Below are 21552 nucleotides of genomic sequence, written 5' to 3'. Positions count from 1 at the left end.
TACCAAAGTTAAATGTGATGTCTTTAGTCGTCTTGTTTTGTCTCAGCCCCACCCTCAAACCCAAGCATGTGATATCATAGTGAAACAGAAGATTCCTGAATTAAAAAGGAAATAAGTAGCTTTTGTTGTTTCCCTGGATTTAAACTGACAAAGGAGACAATCAGATTTCAAGTGTTTTGTTCTTGTTATATAAATTTAGCTTCCTGTCCCTTAAGGAGCACGTTTGCCTTCAGTTTTTATTTTTAAATACACTCCAGAATTAAATGCAAATTACCATTTGATTCAAGAGTTTTTCTGCTCTCGCAGCCAGGAATAATTGGATGACAGACGCCACGCTGGTAAACTACAGGCAGGCGGGAGCAAGAACCAACACACAGACGCACTGCAGGCTCACTTGGGTAATATTTTATTTACTCATTAATCTTCAAAACTATTTTTCATAATAAATTCTCACTTTATGTTCATCAAAGAACAGTAACAATAAAAATAAAAGTAAATACTGTAGAAAAAGTGTACATATAGAAAATAAACATGGTTAATGGAACCCCATTGGTTGACACGGCTCTTCTTCTTTGTTTTTTTTTTTTTGTTTGTTTAGGATGGCAACACAACAGATAGAGGGAAAAGAAAGCCGAAGACATGTAGGAGGGAGAAGCAGATTTGGAGTGGGAAAAAAAAAAAAGACACCGACAAGACCAGTTAGAAAGGACAGAATATGGAAAGTTAATTTACTGAAGTCTCACAGTCCTGTTCATGCCTGTCCTTAACACCGGTTCATACTGCACGGATCCGCCTGGAAGAACTGAAGGGGCTTGTCATGGCACTCTTTGTGTTGGTCATTTATGGGGCAACAAGTTGTACCGTGAGGTTTAGAGGACTCGCACGCTCGCGGGAGTTCGCAAAGACACACCACAACCCTGTCATGACAGAAATATCGAGCAATCAGTCACCCGTCGTGAACAGCGTCGCTGCTAAGAGAAAAAGGGAAGAGCTGTTGCAATTAAAGCAACTCAAATCGTAATATGGCATCGAGAACTATCAGTAACACATTTACTTTTGATTCATTTCCTCACCTGTTTTATTATTATTTTTTTTATTTCTTTTGCTATAAAAAGGGGGTTTGTTAGAGCAGGTACACTGGGGGGGTGGGGTAGAAAACAGGCAGTCCAGTGGGGGTAGTGGAACCCATCCAGGTGTCACATTTCAACATGCAACACCGTCCGCCTCCCCTCCCCCCCATCCCACCGCCACAGACAAACACATCTGGTCTTAGTGGAACACGCCACCAATTCCACGGCACAGCTCGGGACACGCAGGCATGCAGCACGCTCCAGATGGTCACACGTTTGCCAAAAAAAAAGAAAAAAAAATCTCTCATCCATTTAAATATTCCTTAAAAACCATTTGTAATGGGAGTACTTCAAAGCCGACGTGGTCGTTTTTATGATGGCGTGTTATGGTGTGACCTCAGGAGTTTTCAATGCGGTATAAATCACACGGAGTAAGATAATTCACGTGCAATAAGACCCCCCTCCCTCCCCCCGTCCCTAGAGTCTATACTGCCCAAATGTTCTTCATATTCATCAGCATCTTCCTCGTATCGAGTATCATATTGAACACCTTCTTGTACAGTCTTCAGAGTCAGTTATGAAGTTAGTGAGAGTCATTACAGGTACATTTTCATCCGCGTGTGTGGCGACTGTTCTGTATTTGTAAGCACGTGTGCCATAAGTGTGACACTGCAGTCGTGCGAGACTGGTGTCTGTAGGTAGCATCTGAAGTCTCAAGTATCTCGTCTGGGAGAATATCTCTCAGGTTCCACCTTGTGATTTACATTTTTGCCGTAAAAACATCGGCTCTGCAGCATAGCGATCAATCCACTGTGTGAACGGGCAACAGCCCGGCCTCTTCCTCTGAACTCGCTGTTTCTGTGGTTCCTCCTGAAGCTTGGGGGGGTGTAGGACGAACTGTGCTTGTTTCCTCCGCATCCGCTGTGCTTCGTTGAGTCCCGTCTGCTAACAAGGATAAAGGCCAAGAAGCTTGGAAGAGACACTTAAGTGCTTGTCTTAGTGCTTTTACATCATCTTTCTTCTGGTACACTGCTTCACTCCAAACACAGTCTGCCATGTGCTTTCCTTAAAGTCCTACACGGCATTTTCTCCATCTGAGCAGAGATCCTGCTTCAACAGAGAAGTGTCTGGAGTTTTTTTTTTTTGTTTTTTTATATTTTGATCTGGCTGGCCCCAAGTTGGTGGGAAGTGAACTGGTGCTTTCCAAATCATTTGGAATGGTGTTGCTTGTAAAACGAGGCTCTCTCGTGAGGCTCTGCTCATTGGTAAATACTGTACAGTGAGGGGTTGTGCCCCCAGACCAGTTTATGTGCATGTTTGTGCTTAAATGAAGATCTATGGGCTTGATTGTGTATGTCTGTGTTTGCCAGAATGTGTGCAGGTATGATAATTCAAGAGTAAACATTGATAGTAGCATGTCTGTGTGTGTGTACTTTTGCTTTTGATTTTTTTGAGAATATATCTATTTATGTACATATATTGTTATATATAAAAGTGTATTTGTCTTGAAAGTCTTCCAGCTCAGACATAGTATTCCTTGTCTTTGTTCTTCTTGTTCTTAGAGATCTTGGTGATGCCCAGGGGCTTGTCCTTAGCGCTGCCGTTGGGCTGTGTGGCTGAGTTGCTGATGTAGTTGCGGCTCTCGTCCACGCGGTAGGAGCCTTCGTCGCGGTTGCGATACTTGTACATGGCGTAAAGGAGGATGAGGATGCAGAGGGCGGCTGCCGCAACAATGCCCACCACCATTCCCGTAGTGCTGCTGCTCTCCCGCACCCCCGGAGATGGATCGCCAAAAATAGGAACCTCCGGTAGGGGGGAGCGTGCTGTGAAGAAGTATAGGCGAGAACAAAGGAAAGCATTAAATACTGTAAATTGTAATCCAAATACAGGTAGCAACAAGGCCCATATTTATAGCACTTTCTAATTTGTGTTGTCAAATTAAGGAAATGTAATGAGCGTTCAAGAATGTGTGGATTCTTGAACGTGCTTTTAGCACACGGTGTTTCGCTACCCGATTCTTTTTCATATATTCTTTCTGATATAGGAAACACTTGGTGTCATATAATACCAGCGAACATTTCAATGTGGGTCCCATATGGTTTACCTTTGGGCTGAATTGATGGGCCCAAGATGGGTTTGTTTGCGGGTTCCATGGCCCCACCTGTGTTTGCCCACACCGGCTTGAGTGGGCACTCAGCAGTCTGGCTCGCTGGGCAGCGGAGCTCACTAACTTGCTACGCTGTCCGCCAGGCAGCTTGTTAGCTCGCTACGCTGTCCACTGTGCAGCTGGTTAGCGTAGCAACCCAAACCACTGAGTCCCTACCTAAACCAAGGTAGGCAAACACAGATGGAACCTGCGGACAAACCCACCTGAGGTCCACCAATTCAGCCCAAAGGTAAACTATATGGGGTCACATTGAAATGTTTGCTGGATCCCATGTTTTTAAAAAGACACTGCCTGTACGTCCTAGGGGTGTGTATTGGCAAGAATCTGGCAATACGATACATGTTGTGATACATGTCTCACGATACGATACATATCGCAAAATATCTAAAGACTGTGCCAGAACATTTATTCACTTTAGTTTTTTTTTTAAGAACAAAAAAAAAAACTAAGTTATACTAAGTAGTACATGTCTCATAACAACAAATCTGCAAGTCTGAATGAACCAATGAGACTGAACATTTAACACAAGCCGGTTCTAGCGAGATTTTGTTGTTCTGGCACGGTCTTGAACTGCTCAAAGTATGCTATGCTGCCAACTAGCTGTCGGGGATTTAGTTGGAAAACAAAAGTAAGATTCTGAAGGATGCTCAAAAATAATAATCTTGACAGTATTTTAAATTGATGCAAGTATCACCAAAGGAAACATCGTGATACATCACTGAACCGATTTCCCCCTAATCACTACCTAAGCTGAGTGGTCAACGTTCAAACAGGGGGTGCTCAATTGTCATGTGTTCTGTACGTAGAGCCTGAAAACTGACAAAACAACTTGCATAGCTATATGAGAGACTAAAATACTTTTCATAGACTTTTCATTGGAACTGGTTGCTCGAACCAATGTTTCCAAGCCCAGAGTGAACAGTCAAAGAAGCATATTATTTCACAACACCTTGTTAGGTTAACATGATAAAAAATAGATTCCCATTTAATAGTCTGATGTGGCATAAAAGGAATTTAAATCTTAATTCCAACAAGGCAAGGAGGAGGTCAGTGGAATGAAAGGATTAGAAATGATACCATCGAAAGCAGATAAAAGAAAAAGAGAGGGTGGGGGAGGGAACAAGCAGAGAAAGAAGATGGAGATGGGAGGTGGTGTCTGGAGGCAGACAGCACAGTGGAAATAAAAAATTCATAGTGGTGAGTGACCGAAAGGTAAAAAAAGAAACCTGAGTGACGGTGAACACGGGGAGAACATCAGAAACAAGCGGAATAGAGTGATTTTTTTCACCTGAACTGGAATCACAGGGGTCAATGTCTTCATCGTCGCTTGGACACTCGGCTGACGCCACCAGCAGGTCGTCCGCAGACTATGAACAGAACAAATTAGGATAAATAAATCATGTGAGTGCCTGTGTTAACACATGCAGTACCTGCGTTTCACAGTCCTTTATTTTTTAACTGTTGTGTGCACAGTTGTCGCCCACTTGTTTTTTTTTTTTACTTTTTCGCAAACACTTAAGGCCCCCCAGTCTTTGTCGGGCGGCCAATATCAAGAAAAGATAGAAAGGGGGTGGAAGGGAGGAGAGAAACAATGAATCCTGTTTAAATCCACAGGGGACAACCGTTATCATCTTCCATTCTTTTAACCCTCCCCCCTTTGTTTCTCCTTCTGGCTGCTTGGTTTCCTTTGCTTTTCCTGTTCAGACGGAGGTGTTTGAAACCTAACCAAGTTGAAACCAACTTCAATTAAACCCCGTACCACGTGAGGATGCACAGATTGAGTGAAACCTTCATTCATCAGATATCCGTGTTCAGCCTGAAAAGCTGCTTCCCCAAATACATTGACCAACTTGTACCTGAACAACAGCTCTATCTCTGTGCCTGGCTTCCTCTCAATGGAACAGGAGCCCTTTTTCCTCTCCATCCTTGCTCCTCCTGTTGCCATGGTAACTCTAAGTTCAGGCTTTTAAAAAATGATGGGGAATAAAAAAAAAAAGGGAGTGTTCAGCCTCAGTGGGGACCTGTGTATTGATTTGCTGTTCCAGCCAGAGTGTGAGGAGAGAATAGGGAGTTGGTGAAAGATAGATGGATGGATAAAAGGAATTTTGAGGAGTCAGTTGGGAAGACAGAGAGAGAAAAGAAGACACGACGAGAGGAAGACTTCAAAGGGCTGCTGTCTTTACTTAACACCACGCTAATGTGCGCCGCATATTCATGAGCCACTGTTAAACATCGATGTTCCTGAGGATTTGGCGATGGGAGATTTGAACGTGTGTGCACGTGTGCGCAGGTTTGAACCGCGCCGGGTGCTCAGTGCTGGCACTAAATTAAAAATTGGATTGTGATGCATTGCAGTGGATGTAAGTAACTCATTGAATAAAAGAGAGCAGAAGACAAGCAGCAGAGCTACCAAAACAGAAGATTTCAAAAGGAAGATTACACACAAACTGGAGACCGGAGAGTCAAAGTCAGATCGCTAAGTGGTTGGTGGTGCTCGGGGTTAACAATTCAAGAAACATAAAAAAAATCAATCAAAAACTGCTTCTTTGACATCTGATCAGGGTGAAAGGAAGCAGCCAAGTAGTTCATTCAGCTGTTCATCAAAGCCTTCACCAGCCTCGTAAGGTGTGGCGCTGGTCCGGACAAGTCTTCTGTGGTTTAGGTTGGCCTGAAACATATTTTAGGTCATTGATGCTTGACTCTGTCTCCTCTCTGCAGCGCCCTTCCAATCAGTTCTGCCCACTGGGCTGTCAAATGCTGCTAGGCTGAACTCAGTCTCTGGAATCTAGCCAGTCAATAAAACCTCTATGCCTTTGCCAGGACCCGAATAGCACATGAACCAATCACCAGCCGGAAACTCATCACCCATGACATCTGTCACTGATCAACGTCCAAAGTCGACCCTTTCAGGAAACTCACAAATTTCAATTCCAATTTGGTTAAAACTAAAAGCAGAAAAATGGACTATAGAAGGTCCCTCCTCTGATTTGTGACATCACTTCATCAGCTGACCTCTCAATTCAAAGTGGAAGCACAAGCATTGATTTGGCTATTATACGGGACACAGTGGAGTTTAACTAGAGGCATGCAATAGCGGGGAACTTGATAAACGAGCCACCAAGTAGTGAAAAACACAAATTCTCCCTTGCTCTGAGCCGTCTTTTCTCATTCTTTTTATGTCTCATTGTCTGTCACAGAACACGCTGACATAACGACGGAGGTGGCAGGACGAGAACAGGAAAGGAAGGATGCGGAACAAATAAGACAGAAAGAGAAGAGGACGATATCTGCATGCTAAAAGAGCAAAATCTCTACCTGAGCAGCCGAACAATGCCAACGACCATCCAAGCCTCCCTGACTGCCTACTTCACACATAGTACCTGCTCTATGTGCTCACACAGAAGATTCAGTAGTTTCCCTCGCTGTTTTTAAACAGCTGAAAATGACACACAAAACTCTGGAGGAGTTTAAGAACGCTCCATTGATCTATTCAACAAATCTACAGACACGCCGCCGATTTAGGCTCAAGTTGGAAGGCTGATGAAGAGATCCTGACGAGAGAGAAGAGGAGCTAGCTCCACTACTGCAGATGGTGAGATAGACTCATACAACGCCTGCATTAACAGCCTATCACTGGAGCTCAACCATAGACAGAGAGGGAGGGGAGGGCATGAGGATGGGAGGAGGGGGGCAATGAGTAAATATGGAAAGATATGGAGGCAGAGGGAGAAAGGGAAGTGAGAAGAGAGGAGAAATGAAATTAAAGAGGAAAAAACGGAAGGGAGAGGATCTCTGCAAGATGGATAGGGTTTGAGGGAAAAAAACACAAGGTGGAGACAAAGAAAGAAAGAAAGAAAGTGTGCAACAAATTCAGAGGTTTTGTCAAAGTGTGGCTGAGATAGCCGATCGGGCACTTCTCTGAGATTTATGCTTTGTTTCTCATCAGTCCTTGCGTCAAAGTAGACATAAACTAAAATGTGCACAAAGGCGCACAGACAGACACTGAACATCAAATCCAAACTCGCACTCTGTGACTCAGAGCGCCCCTCTAGCATAAACACGCTGCCTCTCTTCTCCTAGCTGGTGCTCAGCTGACATGCATTATTAATCCCTTCCACTTTTTCAGCACAACGCACAAATCAACTCGCTGTGGACTTCAGAAGGCAGCGCTCGAAAAATTGTTCTCTGCACAAAAGCGCTCACAGTACAGGTAAACCCATGGGGTGACTTAGGCAGATCCCCCTCCCCTTTCTCACCCCTCAAAGCTGGAGGTGTTTCGCTTTCAACCGCGCGATTATTTTGGCTCGTAACACGTTTTCTGCCCCGCCTGTGATGCAACGTGCTGCAAAGCTGTTGTGCTAAAGCCACCTGAGTGTTTGTGTGTGCGATCGGTGCGTTTCTTTACACTTTACGTGTGTCCTGGTTAAGGCCATGTTGGTTGCCAGGCAACCCGAGGCAGCCTCAGCAGAGAAGCAATGGATTCTTTTTTAAACAAGTACAACACAGAGATGCAGAGTTCGAGAGTTTAAAAAAAAAAAAAAAAGAAAGAGTGACGTGACTTAAACACAAGCACCAACGCACTTTTCAATATTCTGAGCATGCAGCCAGTCTGACCCAGATTTCATACAGTGATGCACACATATATACTTGTCAGACTTCGACATCTGTATATCAATTTCGTTTCATTCAACCCCCACAGTCATGGATAGGAGGAAAATGAAAGGTGAGGTGTGAAATCTGCCTCTTTGACAGCCATTTCAATCTGCACTGCGATCCATCTAGCTCATATATCCATTATTGATGCCTGAGGGTGAGCTCACAGCCATCCGTGTTTTATTATTTATGTCTAAAACAGCTGGTGGTTTTATACACAGAGGAAACAAGCTTCTGTGGGAGCCTGGACAACAAGTGAGAGAAAGTAAGCTGCGGGCTGTGGGGTTCACTATTTCCATGGCAACTCTTATCAGGAAGAAAAAGACATATATATATATATTCACAAAAAAACTGCAACACACTGACACCCACAAAAATCCTGTCATCATTTTTCTTCAATCATCTGGACAGATCAAAAAAGTCTGGTGAACCTGCTGAACATGCCCCACCGACAATAACGTCCCCATAAATAACAATTATGTGTTTCACTTGTCCCTTCTCCCACCATTGTCCCATTTGCATCTGTTTACTGAACCCATATTACAGAAAAGCCATTACATCCTCCATTAGCACACGCATTTATCGTCTTGTAATTCTGCAGGGAGGGACCACTTACTTTGAGATTTTTGTGCCATCTAATCCGTTTAAGTAAATGTGGTGTAACAGAAAGCGACGAGAGCCCTCCATCCATTAAATATCCATACTGTTTTCTTTTATTAAACATCCAACGAGCAAACCTATGGAGACCGTGTTGCAAAAATACATAAAAGAAGAAAATGTCGCTTTCCCTTTCCTGAGAGTAAAACGCTAAGCCTTGCTTGCAAACACATGCTGGAGTTTAGTTTACAGCTGTGCACAAGGGGCACAAATGACTGGAATTATTCATCTTTACTTCTCTCTTTTCTTAAAAGCTTTGATTTTTGCAAACATTCTCCAATATTTATTTGGAAATAAGTTAATAAATAAAAAAGACATTTTTTTGTAACATTAACATGTTTTTTAATGCATTTACTATTTATTTACCTGTCATAATAAATGTTATTTTTGCTTATTTGTAGTTTTTTTTTTATCCAAGAAACGTTTATAGATCAATTTAAGTGTAGCATTTCAGGAAATGAAAGTAAAAAAGTGTGAAAGTCATTGTTAATACTTCTGCTTCTGGCAGGTCCTCATTTGGGAAAACGTGGCTAAGTTTGAATTCTCTCCATGCTCCCACCCTACTTTTTTAATGGCAAATATAATGTCAGATTTCTCAATATAAAAACCTAATATATCTGAACATTTAATCAAGACTATCTATGACTCCACTGTATACTGGTCATGATAGAAACCCATTTATTTTTCACGAGAAATTGTTCAAACACAATGCATTGTGGTCTATATTCACCAATCTAGTGACAAATTTATTTGATTTTTCATTGACTTCTGGGAAATTTCTAGGTTCACAGCGGATGCAGAAGTTCTGTGAAGTGGTGCGGAATGGCGGCTGCTTTCATTCGGTGCCCCTGTTAACCTATGGTGTAGTTCACACCAGCGATCATTTCGGCGTCTGGTCTATTTTTTGTGGTTTTGGGTGTCTGATGATGGCAAAAAAAGCTGTAAATAAACACATCTGAGCAGAAGCACTTGTTGACCGTCAGAGAAAAATAAATATCTGGTGTGAACTGGAGGTTATACCGCGCGTCCGGTGTGAACCAGGCACAGGGCGCTAGATTTTGGAATTATAGGCTATGTCTGCTGAATTCCTTCCCTACTCACTATCTTCAATTCCAAAGTTGAATGACCTAGAAATTTCCCAGAAGGCTTTGCGTAAAACCAGTGTGCATCAATGCTCACTTCATTAGCAAATATAGACCACAATCCATTGCGTTTGAACAATATTTGCAATAAAGAAGTACGTTTTTAATAAGCCATCCACATTTTCATCATCAGAACACAGTTGATTCATAAATAGATGTCATAAAATGTTTGTATTAATCAGATTTTCACTTTGTGTAATTGTTTTAGCTAAATGGAAATAAAGCAGTGATTGTACACTTTTTTATGGTTTCAACACTAAATATAACAAAAAAGGTTGACTCTGACCTGCGGTGTTGCCCCCTGCTTCTTGTTGGTGGCTGTCGTGGTTGTGATGTCACTTATCGAGGGCGCAGAGTCGGACCGGTTGCCTCCAGCCGCAGCGCTCGACTGCGGCGTAATGGAGGAGGAAGGAATGTCGCCGACCAGTCGCAGACTGCCCTCCACTTTGATGTGCGGGTGTCCCTCAGCCGCCATCTTGAGGATGCGGAGGCCGTTGTAATAAAGGCCAGACATCTGTCCCTGGAACATGGATATACCCCGCTCGTCTCCGCCAACTCGCACCGTCGTCTGGCTGTTGAAGATGGTCAGCTGCCGACCTAGCACCACGCAAGCCAAAACCCACCGCAACATGTCGAGGAGAAAATTTGACAGACGACACACACACACACACACACATACCGGCAATCACATACGTGCGTACATCCACACATAATAATTCTTGAGTGTTACACAATCCATCATCCCCCCAAGGCATGGTGAGAGGATGGGATAGATTAAGCATGGCAGAGCGAGTCGAAACTGTGGAGAACCGTGGAGGAGATTGAGAGAGATAAGGGTGAGGACAGTATAGAGAAGAGTGGGTGAAGATTTTGAAGAAGTCAAGAAGGAGGATGATGAGCCACAGAACAGAAGGAGGAGAAAAGGAAGCGGATAAGAAGAGTCATAAGGCCCCCGAGAAGACAGGGCTGACAGATGGTTGCTATGGTGATGGCTGTGCGGCACAACATTGTATTTGAAGGAGCAACAGACAGGCAGACAGAGAGACAGAGATCTAAAGAACTGTTGTCACAGTCCTATAAAGCATGCACAGTTTATAAGCTCTTGCACTGTTAAAGGGACTAGAGGCTAATTTAAGTCTTTCAGCTGTAGTTTATGAGGAAATCTTTTACTTTTTTTCAAAAGGCATTACTCTAATAATTAATTTCAAATTTATATAATTCTTACATGTCATAATACTTTAATTTGATAACAAATCTTATTTTCAGCATGTAATCTTTAGGAAATACTTAACTGTTTACAATTTGACAATTATTTACTTAGTAAAAGCATCTTTTATCAGTAATTCTTTGCTATTTACTGATTTATTCACATTTAAATTTCTCCATCGTCCCTTTAACCTGTTATTATAAAATACACACTAACAAGATACGTTCACAGGCACTACAGTTTACACAGTATTACACACTACAGCTGCCCAACTTTTAAATACTTAGTTATGGATTTAGATTTTTAGATGTTAGTTGATGGTGCACAAGAGTATAATCAACTGCCTTGAAATTGTAATTTTAAGCTGAAAGTTTTAAGGAATTTTAATCAGGGTTTTTACCTTTGTCGAGTAGCCATTCGTCAACTACTCGACCAAGCCGATAGGGGATTCGCTGTCTGGCGATGGCCAGGCGCTCGTTATCATTGTTGCCTTTAATTTAGAGATGAAAACACAGTAGTAATTACGCACATACAGGAGCTGGATACAAAAAGAAAAGCAATGAAAAGAAAGTAATGGTCCATTCAATATTTGCAAGGAACTGGGTTAGCTTGAACTTCCCCGGGAAACAGCTGAGATCACTAAGTCTCCGGTGAGCGGACTCTTACTCTCTGTTCATTGGCTTTAATTTAAAGAAACATTTCAGGGGTTAACATTTGAAAGAGCACATGTTACAGCTGCCACATAAAGCCTATATGACTGGCTAAGTTTAGATACAGGAAGAACCCTCACACACACCTCACAACCGCTAGCATTTAGCATTTTAGCTACCTCAAATCTCACTGTTAAAGGCTAACACCTAATATTTACCACTTTAAAGATAAAAAAAGCAAACAATTATAAAAACAAAGACTATATTCAACAACATACATTTGTTTCCTTATTTTTTTCCTCACTAGTTAAGCATTTATCTCAAAATATGACAAGTTTTTTAAAATTATTATTTGTCCAAAATGCACCAGCTGTTATTATTTCTTTTATGAGGAGAAAACAAACACTGACACCTAAAGTTACTATTTTCATAAATTACCTTTAACACTATTTAAAAGGCCTATCATGACACAGCTGTCTAGCACACACGCTATTGCAGCGGCTATCTTATTTTATTGATTTAAAAGCCACGTTTCTCGTCAGATCACACACATTTCATTTCAAACACAGTAACATGAAACAAAGCTTCAACTCTATATTTCAGTCTGGAAAATAGACATTTAAAGGAAGACTGATGTGGCTCATCAATTAGTAGGAAGAGGTGGGTTGCTTTGAACTGGGGTGCAGTTAAATCTGCCACGGGACAAGCAGTGCTCTGCTGGGGCAGTGGGCGGGGCAGGGCCTACCTGAGGGGAAACGCTCTATGACCTGCAGGTCATCCAGCTGGAGGGTTGCATTGCCACCACTGCGGGTGAAACGAACTATGTGGTATCTCCCGTCGTTGACAAACCTGGAGCTCTCTTCTATGTTGATATCATCAGTTCCAACATTAAACACCACTCTAATGTTGCCATTATCCTGAAGAGAAGATAACAGAAGCGTTTTGTCAGATTTTGAGTTATTAAGGGATGTTTGAGGTCCTTTAGGATCATGACATTGAGCACGAGTTTGTGGAAAGTCATTACTGAGAATAATTACTTTCAATATAAAAAAATGTTACCACAGTTTACCTTGACCTGTGAAATTCTTTGGAATACCTTTGAGTTTCAAAACACACAAATTCCACACAAACTTACACCGAACAGAAATATAAACTCTTTTATTTTTGCTTCCATTTGTCACCAGATAAACTCAAAGATTTGAAAGATTTTCTACATAAACAAAGTTTCCATTTCTCTGAGATATTTGGTGTAAATCTATAATAGTGAGCTCTCCTCCTGTACTGTGATAATCTATCCCACATCACATCATCCCTAACTATTAAAAATCTACATATTGCTGGACTATAGATTTTAAAAGCAATTCAGACACCATGTTTACTACTTTACTTTATTTTGGTAAATGGTCACAGAATTCATAAAGTAAAATTCTAATTAATACAAACGTTTCACTACGCCTATCTGTGTCCCACTGTGTTCTGATGATTAAAATGTGGATGGTTTATTTAAAATTTACATTTAAACAAGTCTTTTTTAGTAAAAAAATGTTTGACCGCAATGCATTGTGGTCTATATTCGCTAATGTAGTGAATAATAACAGGCAGGATTATTATTCCAGAATAAATCAATTTAGAGCCTTTCAATATTTTACTCCACATAAAAATATATTTTTTTAAAAATTATACAAATTAGAAATAAGCGCAAGACGACATTGGGCGATTAATAATGATCTGGAGGACCGGATATAATTACCCAGAGGGCTGGATTCGGCCCCGGGGCGCACCTGTGCAATAATCAAGTTGTCTAATCCACATCTTGACCTGTGAGGGGGTAGTGCTCTCTATCACAGATTTAAACAGATTTGTGAAACAAAATGTGGTATTTTGTTGAAATAGAGTTCATCTTATGACAAATAGGAGCAAAAATAAAAGTGTTACATTTATATTTTTGTTCAGTGTAGAATTACTCCAAAAGACCCCCCAAATAAAAACAATAAAATCTGGACTTCTTTGATCCCGGTGGAGAAAGAAAACAACAATTCTTTATTGTGTTATTAATCAGTTGTAGCAAGGATGATAATTACCTGACAGAATCATTTCAGCCTACGATCCTGCCCGGCCCAACTCAAGCACCCATTTATGCAACATTTCCAATAACTGCTAATAATCCCAGAGTGTCTGCGACATGTATGACTGCAAACACATTACGGGTTTATGGGAGCCCTTTAGGAAGCTGTGGATTAATAACGCAAGCAATCACCCAGAAAATACAAATGCACGACTGAATAGAGCTTGCTTATGTTTCTACATAATGGCCTCATGAGTAAAATAAACCGCTCGGCACTGCTGGCAACATAGAGCTGAATAAAGGTCTGAAATGAACGGATGTGTTTGTGGGGCAACAATTCAAGATTTTTTTGAAGGTTTGGGGGAAACATAACATTATTTTTCAATCACTAACAATTGAAAAATATTTTTTGTTTGCAGTTTTTATGTATTCAAGAGATACATAGAAATTCTTTGTCCTGTAAAGGTGACTTTCTACTTACTATCTGCAGCTGTAGGTAGTCTCCCAGACCGGATGAGCTATCTACTCGGAGCAGAACGGCGTGTTTCTGTTGGGTGCTGAAGCCAAGAGCCAGCCGGTCTGCTCTGGTGCTGGGACGTTCGTTAGGGGGCCACGTGTAAATCACCAGTCCTCCACCGCGGCCAAAGATGTAGGTGGTACCACCTTGGTCACGCAGATTAAAACAAAGAAAAGAAGCTTAAACACATTTAAAAATCACGATTTCACCTCAGAAAAAGCAAAAAAAAGATGAAGCTACATTCTAATGTTCAGATTGTTCCTTCTACTCACACCATTAAAACACACAGTTGGTTACATTAGACCCTTGAATCCTGAAATTAGTTCCAGTTTTGGAAAAAAAGACCTTTGATTTAGATGCTTAAATCAGGTAATATTGGAGCTGAAGTGGTTTAATAGAAATCAAGACTCTTTAAAGGTCACTTTAACCTGAGGTGAACTGAAACGATTGTATAGCAGACTTCAACAGGCCAATGGTATGTGAAACCCAAATAAAACAAAGTGAAACAAAAACTGGTCTTTGGCTAAAAAAAATGTAAAATGCCCAAAATGTTTTGCTACTCAATAAATTTATAATAAAGTAAGATAAAAAAAAAATCAGTCTTGAGACAGCTCCAGACTATGACAGTACAGAGTAAACAGACATTTTCTGACCGTAATTATCACAGTTCACAGAGTCAGTGAACGCACCGTGACTGAAGTCAAAACCCCCATTTTGACCACTAAGGGGCCAAAAAAATCAGAAACTGAGATTTTCAGATACAAAAACGAAAAAAAAAAAGAGTTGAAAAAAGTTTTGAAATTGAAATTTTGAGTTTTGAAACCTAAAAAACAGAACATTTGAAGCTAATAATAATTAGAATAGCAAAACGTTTTGGACATTTTAGATTTTTTCTGGCCAATACCAATTTTTTTTTCCTTTTTTTATTTGGGTTTCAAATAATATTGGCCCCAATTTGACTCCATAGTACTATCAGTTCATTTCATAAATAGTTGACAGTGCCCCCGAGTGGTGGATCATTTCACACAACAAAGGTTTGTTGCTTACAACCATATGTCCAAGTAAAAATCTGTCTGAGTCAAGATTAGATCGTTTGCACGATTCAGAGAATTTTCTAAATAAATCGTAGATCGATGGTACATCCTAGCAGGCAGAACCATAAATCATTTCTTGTATTTTAAGTTGTGAGAACTCACCGTAGTTGCATAGAGGTCCAGCATATGAGGTCATGCTGCAGTCACAGGTGAAGCCCTCCCACTGCTGCAAACAAACTCCCCGATTTGCGCAGGAGTCTTCCTGACATGTGGTGCTGGGTCCTGCAGTAACAGACATGGTGAGGTGATGAAAGGTGGCAAAAGTTTCAAGAACAAACAAGAAAACAGTGCTTTTTCTCCTTTTTGTTTTGGTCGACAGCCCATTTTGTTCACGCCGGAAAAGTGTGGCTGTCTTAGAACCAGATTTCCTTGAAACACCTTTCAGTTTAAAAGCAGTAAGCTACGGGAAGCAGATGCTGCATTATATATATAGAAGAATCTTTTGAGTGAAAAGAGCTAAATGTGGAGAGCATGCAGGCGTTGAATAAATCCGCCAAGGACAGGAGGAACAGCTTTACGTAAGAGGTAAAGTTCTGCTTAAAGGCCTTTAACTCAATACTCTCTCCATCGGTCTGGCACCTTTTTCCGCCTCGTGCTAAAACCAGACAGGAGAACGTCAAAGATCTAAACTTAGTTCTCCTTGGCTGTGCCTGTAACATGAGGCATGGAAGAAAAGGTGTGAAATGATTCAACGGTGGAGTATTGAAGTTTAGTTCAGGGAAGGGTTGGAGAGCGTGCAGCTGAGCATGCTGGGTGGTGGGATGGCGGTCAACTCAAGTCAGTGGTAGCTACTGCGTTACCTCGCGGCGGCTAAATCAAATCTGGCCTTTGACTCCGGATCACCGGGATCCGCACAACACTGGACACCACTGGGTAGTTTCAATACAGCTGCTCAGACACACACTCACTCCCACACACTTCTGCACCCCCCAAGCATGTGTCTCACATGCCCACATATAATGATATACCTTTCAAGTCAGCTTTCATCAATGTAACTTTTGTCAGCAAACAAAAAAGCAAACAAGCAAATTAAGTTAGATGGTTAGTTAATGCACACCTGTGAAGTGAGCAAACAAAGAAAAAAAAAACAGTGTGGGGGAATGGTTGAAGAGAGGATGCTTAGAAAGAGTTTACATGTAACGGGCGGAGAGCTGGGTTAGTCAGGTAATCTGGAAGAAAAAAAGCGGCAGGGATCTGGGGGCGGAGCCAGGTGGGGACCACAAGTTTGCTGGTGTTACCTTCACATCCTCTTTCCACTTGCCCCACAGTTGCCAGGGCATCGGCCAAAAGGTCCGGGAGCCGGCCGTTCAGATCAACCGTTGCTAGGCAACCCTGAAATCCCTCACGGGAGTGGACCAGCTTAGGCAGGTCTCGGTACATCTCTTTGGAAACACCTCCAATGTACAGATCGCCTGTCGGATGAAAAACAGTCAATAAGTAAAAAAAAAAAAAAACTTGCATTAAATTGAATCTTAAGGAAATTAAAAAAAATAGTTTAAAGAAAAAAATCATATTTACTGTCTTGCAAGAAAATGTTCTTGTCAATAAAGTTTTAAAAAATACATGTTAGAGACTAGAATTATTTTTCTTATCATAATAAACATTTTCCTTTTTGAATATATTTTGTTTATTTAAAACATTTTTTTCCCAAATTTTAAGAATATTTAACTTATTTTTTTGAAGTTGCAGTGCAAATATATCACTTTTGATTGTCTTGTATTGTCAGTTGCAATTTGCAAATGAACAGCCAGCACTTTTATTTAACAAATATGGGAAAAAAAAAACTTAATTACTTTTATTGCAACCCATGAATGTGCACATTTTACTGTTTTATTATTGTGAGTAACTCTATAAAATGGACATCGGTCTGCATGCTTGTAATTGCTGATAGCTCTGCAGGACAGTAAATTAAGCTGTGTGCAAAGAGTGTAATCACTGAGATAAACAAACCCCGGCTCGGTCCAAATGCTGTAAACGCTTGTTTTTTTATTTGCTGCCTGAGGAAAATAAACTGGCACGGAATGCAAAACCTAAAATAGAAGCTTTGTTTTTAGACACCTTTTTTCTTCTTTAAAAAAATACAAGACAGGAGGAATTTTAAAGACTTATTTTTGTACGCTTTTCTTTTTAAAAGAGCAGAAACGTCAATAGAAATTTGAAATAAAGCTGTTAAATAAACATTTTTACAAATTACATTCAAATTAAAAGCTTATTTTAGAACAAAATCTCTTTGTTATAAAAGAGAAAGTGATAACAAAGTGAATAAGAGTTACTTTTAGACGCAGAAGAAAAAGTTTGAAGGTAAAGATATATTTTTATTAATAATATATACTGCAAGACAGAGCAACTTAAATTAACCTGAGGTGCACAGAACCAAGTACCAGAGGTAAATTGCTTGAAAGGGAGAGAAGAAAGAAACAGCTTAAAAGAAGCTGGTCTCTGGAGGGATTCTTAAAAAACTCTTTCAACTGATAGTGAATTCTTTATTTTCTTTTTATAAGTTACAGATACAGAGAGTCCATGTACTGTTAAATAGAGAATTGTGTGTACCCTTCAGGTCAAGGTTCTTGGCGCCCGTCGTGGTCTGTGTGGTGACTTTGGTGTCAATCTTGACCGTGTGGAGATTGTTGGTGTCCCGGGAGATGTGAACGTTGTGCCAGTGGTTATCGTTCAGAGGGCTGTTGGAGCTCCCTTTGATCAGATGGGCGCCGTTACCCAAGTCAGAAACGTAATGCAGGTAGCTGCGACAAGAAAAAAAAAAGGCAGTTAAATAGGCAAGAAAAGGAAATTTAAAATAATCAAATACATTACTGGATCACGCTTCGGGGCTTTATTATCCTACTAGCTTGATTACATGAGCATATTGCCTGCAGAAATGCAATTTTCCCATAGATTTAAGGCCAACCTTTAGGTCAAAACTGTTTCTTTTTGCTGTTTAAATCCTATTACAGTGGAAAAACTGAGAAAGCATTTTCACTTTAATGAAACGTGGCTCACCCTTTGACCAGCTCTACAACGATGAAGTCATTTCCATCCCCCCTGTTGAAAAGAATGAGTCCGTCCGGAGACGTCGTCTTGAACTGAATGAAGAGGTGCATGGAGTAGTAGGCCTGGAGCGTGGACAGCGTGACAAAGCTGGAGCGGGAGCGGAACGTGATGGGGTCGGACACGATGCTCTTGTAACCGATGACGGCGTTGAGCTCGCAGTAGTCGATGTCGCCGTTCTTGCACAGGTCGATGTACGGCATGCCGTTGAGCGTCAGGCCCTGAAGGTGGCCGATGAAGTTGGAGGGCACGGCGGGCATGAAGCGCTTCTCCGTCACGATTCCCGTCTCCACGTTGTGGAACTCCAGCTGGGTGTGGTCGCCAGCCATCTGACCTGGTGGTGCGGGTAAACTTCACAGGTCAGAACTGGGGAGAGACTGTTCTGAGGTGCAGCTGTTGCTCAGGAAAGCATCACTTACATATTAGATGTCGTCATAAAAGAAAACAGAATTTCCAAAATTAAAGTCAAATAATCATTTGATTTAGGGCTGGGTATTGATAATAATATCCAGGAACGATTCGATTCAATTCACAAGAGCCTGGATTTTTTCATATTCTTTCAATTTCCTTAATTCAATTTTGAGTTTACACATTTTGACGTATTTGTTTAGAAATACATTAATAATATACTACATGTTTTGAATATATTTATGATCCAGTTCACATACTGTACAATTTATTAGTGAAATAAGGAGATTGTCAAAGTGTTACATGGTTTTTCAAAATTAAAACATAAATGCTTAAATTATTAAAATTATAAACATTGTTCTGGTTCTCCTGAGGGTATTTCATTTTGGCCACTAGGTGGCAATCACGCTATAGCAGAACACTTTTTTCAAGAAGAATAAGAAAAGAATCCGCAAAAAACTGTTTTAGATCAGAAATGGTTACTTTACAAAATATTTCCATAAAAGAATTTAGAATATTCATACCTGCTCCTATAGTCAGCAATGTATGAGCGTTAGCATCAGCTGTCCTATGGGAAATTCCATTAAACGTTAGCATCAAGCTAACAGACTTTAGCTTAGTGTGGTAAATCAATCTATTTTTTTTATGAATCGATTATTGATCTATTAAACTTAAATCAAATCAATTTGATCAACCCAGCCCTAATTTGATTAGTGAAAATGATTTTTTGGTTACCTTCTACAGGCTGAAGATCATCCACGGTGAGTTTGAGGTTCTTGCCACGCCGGACAACCCTCACTGTGTGCCACTCATTATCATTGAGGCCTGACCCAGCAAAGATGGTCTCAGGGCCTTTACCTACACATAGCCCAGATCACCATTAACGTAATGCACAGAAGGGAAAAGGAGACAGAGTTGCTGAGATAGAGAAAGACAAGAGAGCCGAAAGAAGAAGGTGAAGAAGAGGAGGGCGAGGATGAATCAAACTCCGAGGACAGAGAGAAAATGGAAGTTGGAGGCAGAAGGGGTAGGAAGCATACATACACCTCTGTGTCAACTCACACGCAGATGGAGGAGTCTCGTTTTAGATATTCCAGATTGATATGTGATGTGACACAGACACAAACATTAACATAAATGAAATAATGAGTCACTCTCAGACGGTCCATCTGTAGGCTGATCACGTCAATATGACGAGCACCTACCCACACTGCCCAACAACTTTCGTTAAACCCTTAAACTCCACATATGTGATGATTAACCTATAAAATGTGGACTTTTCAAGTGACTGCAGTGCAGCAAGGAGCCTCACGGTGGCAGTAGACACACAAAAGAGCACAGTGGAGCTGTCCAAGGTGCTGACATGCAGCAGAATGGGGAGCGGCGATATCTTCGCATGACGTCTCCCTCTTTGCCCATCTACTACTTCATATCTTCACATACTTGACTGCACACATTTGACAGCCTGACAGTCTCCTCACTCGTACTCCTTACGAGCTCCACTCCAACCTTGAACGTGACATTCAACACCACCTCCCAGTACACGCACAAACAAACATCAACTCTTTTTTTTTTCGTCTCCAAAGTGCTTTCGGTTTGAAGGAGTGTGACTGCGTCTGCTTACAGTGACCTATAGGAGGTAATGAGTGGGGGGGGGGTGAGAAGTAAACTGACCCGAGGAGATTCTGCGGCGGAAAATGTCAAGCGTGTCCACATCAATCACAGAGGCACACAGGCAGGCTCGCGCCCAAACACACACAGGTAAAGAGGTAAAAGGAAGATGCCGTGGCGTAAGATTAATTTAGCCAAGATGAGAAGTCAATCAAACTGGACATGGCAGAACGGAATGACCTGCAAAGCTAAAGGAGCGTTGTGCATTAAGAGAGAACAAGCTTCCCCTGAGGAGGCTCAGCTGTGCTCTGGGCATGAGCATCTCATCCTGTTACCATGGATCACTGCCTAGCACCAAAAAGGGAGGGAATATGTGCACGCCTGCATGTGTGTGCGTTTGCACACGTAACCCAATACTTAAAGAATGTGAAAATCTGGCGCCGGACAAAGGCGCACCTGTTTTGGGTAGCGACTTGAGTTGCACACTCGTAGGCTGAAGACAGAAGAAACAGGAAGACGCGAGGGGGGCTCCTAAAAACAAACAGACTAACACGAGCTAGTGAGGATTATGAAAGGAAAATAATGAAAATGTGATTCATATTTCATTAGCTCCAAACAACAAATGGCTTTTCTGAGGGATAAGCCTCAAATCTCTGAAATGCCAAGGCTTTTATTCCACTGCTGAGTGGACTGTTTCTGTGGCGCCTGGCTGTTAAATAGACATTTTCCTCCCCTTTGAATACGATATGTATAATTTATTGTATACACAGTGTGCTAGAAAAGTGGCTGCCTACTGAAATGTTCATTGAGACAACTGGTCTAAAATTGGCCAGCAGACATGCGAAATAGCAACGGCGCTGTGTGGCTAGTAGGGGTTTCTATGGCAACTGCAGTCGTCCATTTCACCACCTCTTCATCGTCACGGAGTGTTCACCTCTCTTTATCTCGCTGTTTTTTCCGCCATTGTGACGCGTGTGATGGAATTACACTTCACTTGCAGCAGGACAGACCCCCAAAATAAGTCTTTCTAGAACAGTGAGCAACCAAACCGGATGAGGGGTAGAGGGATGACACGTCTTTTGTCTCTAATTTGCTCCAAACTGCATTCATCTACCTGCTAACTCTCCCTTCTCACTCAGTGGAACACCTCCCACTCAGATTCTCTCCTTCTCTTCCCTTTCTTTCGTTTTTTCCCCTCCCCATTCTCCCCCCACTCCCCCTTCTGCTAAAATGGCCGTCTCAGAAAACCTTGGCCCTCAGCAAAAA

At 41.4% G+C, this 21552-nt stretch overlaps 1 protein-coding gene across 12 annotated transcripts in view; it reads right to left on the bottom strand.

The window, feature by feature from the left end:
• Positions 1 to 385: 385 nt before the first annotated feature.
• The window catches only part of nrxn1a (neurexin 1a), a 67320-nt gene continuing 46153 nt past the window's right edge, over positions 386 to 21552 (bottom strand). For 6 of the 12 annotated variants that reach the window (XM_024285103.2, XM_024285107.2, XM_024285104.2 and 3 more), the window contains 11 exons: positions 19411 to 19533; positions 18220 to 18601; positions 17773 to 17963; positions 16461 to 16634; positions 15325 to 15444; positions 14093 to 14274; positions 12292 to 12463; positions 11297 to 11386; positions 9976 to 10286; positions 4526 to 4604; positions 386 to 2893 (listed from right to left, as the gene is read on the bottom strand). In XM_024285103.2, coding sequence (XP_024140871.1) covers positions 2592 to 2893; positions 4526 to 4604; positions 9976 to 10286; positions 11297 to 11386; positions 12292 to 12463; positions 14093 to 14274; positions 15325 to 15444; positions 16461 to 16634; positions 17773 to 17963; positions 18220 to 18601; positions 19411 to 19533 — 2126 coding nt within the window. In that variant the 3' untranslated portion in view covers positions 386 to 2591. The remainder of the gene's footprint in view (positions 2894 to 4525; positions 4605 to 9975; positions 10287 to 11296; positions 11387 to 12291; positions 12464 to 14092; positions 14275 to 15324; positions 15445 to 16460; positions 16635 to 17772; positions 17964 to 18219; positions 18602 to 19410; positions 19534 to 21552) is intronic. The other 6 variants (XM_024285109.2, XM_024285110.2, XM_024285111.2 and 3 more) reach the window with 1 other exon arrangement.

This window comes from Oryzias melastigma, linkage group LG19 (assembly GCF_002922805.2).
Source record: "Oryzias melastigma strain HK-1 linkage group LG19, ASM292280v2, whole genome shotgun sequence".
Taxonomy (NCBI): domain Eukaryota; kingdom Metazoa; phylum Chordata; class Actinopteri; order Beloniformes; family Adrianichthyidae; genus Oryzias; species Oryzias melastigma.
This window is presented reverse-complemented; position numbering and strand designations above follow the sequence as displayed.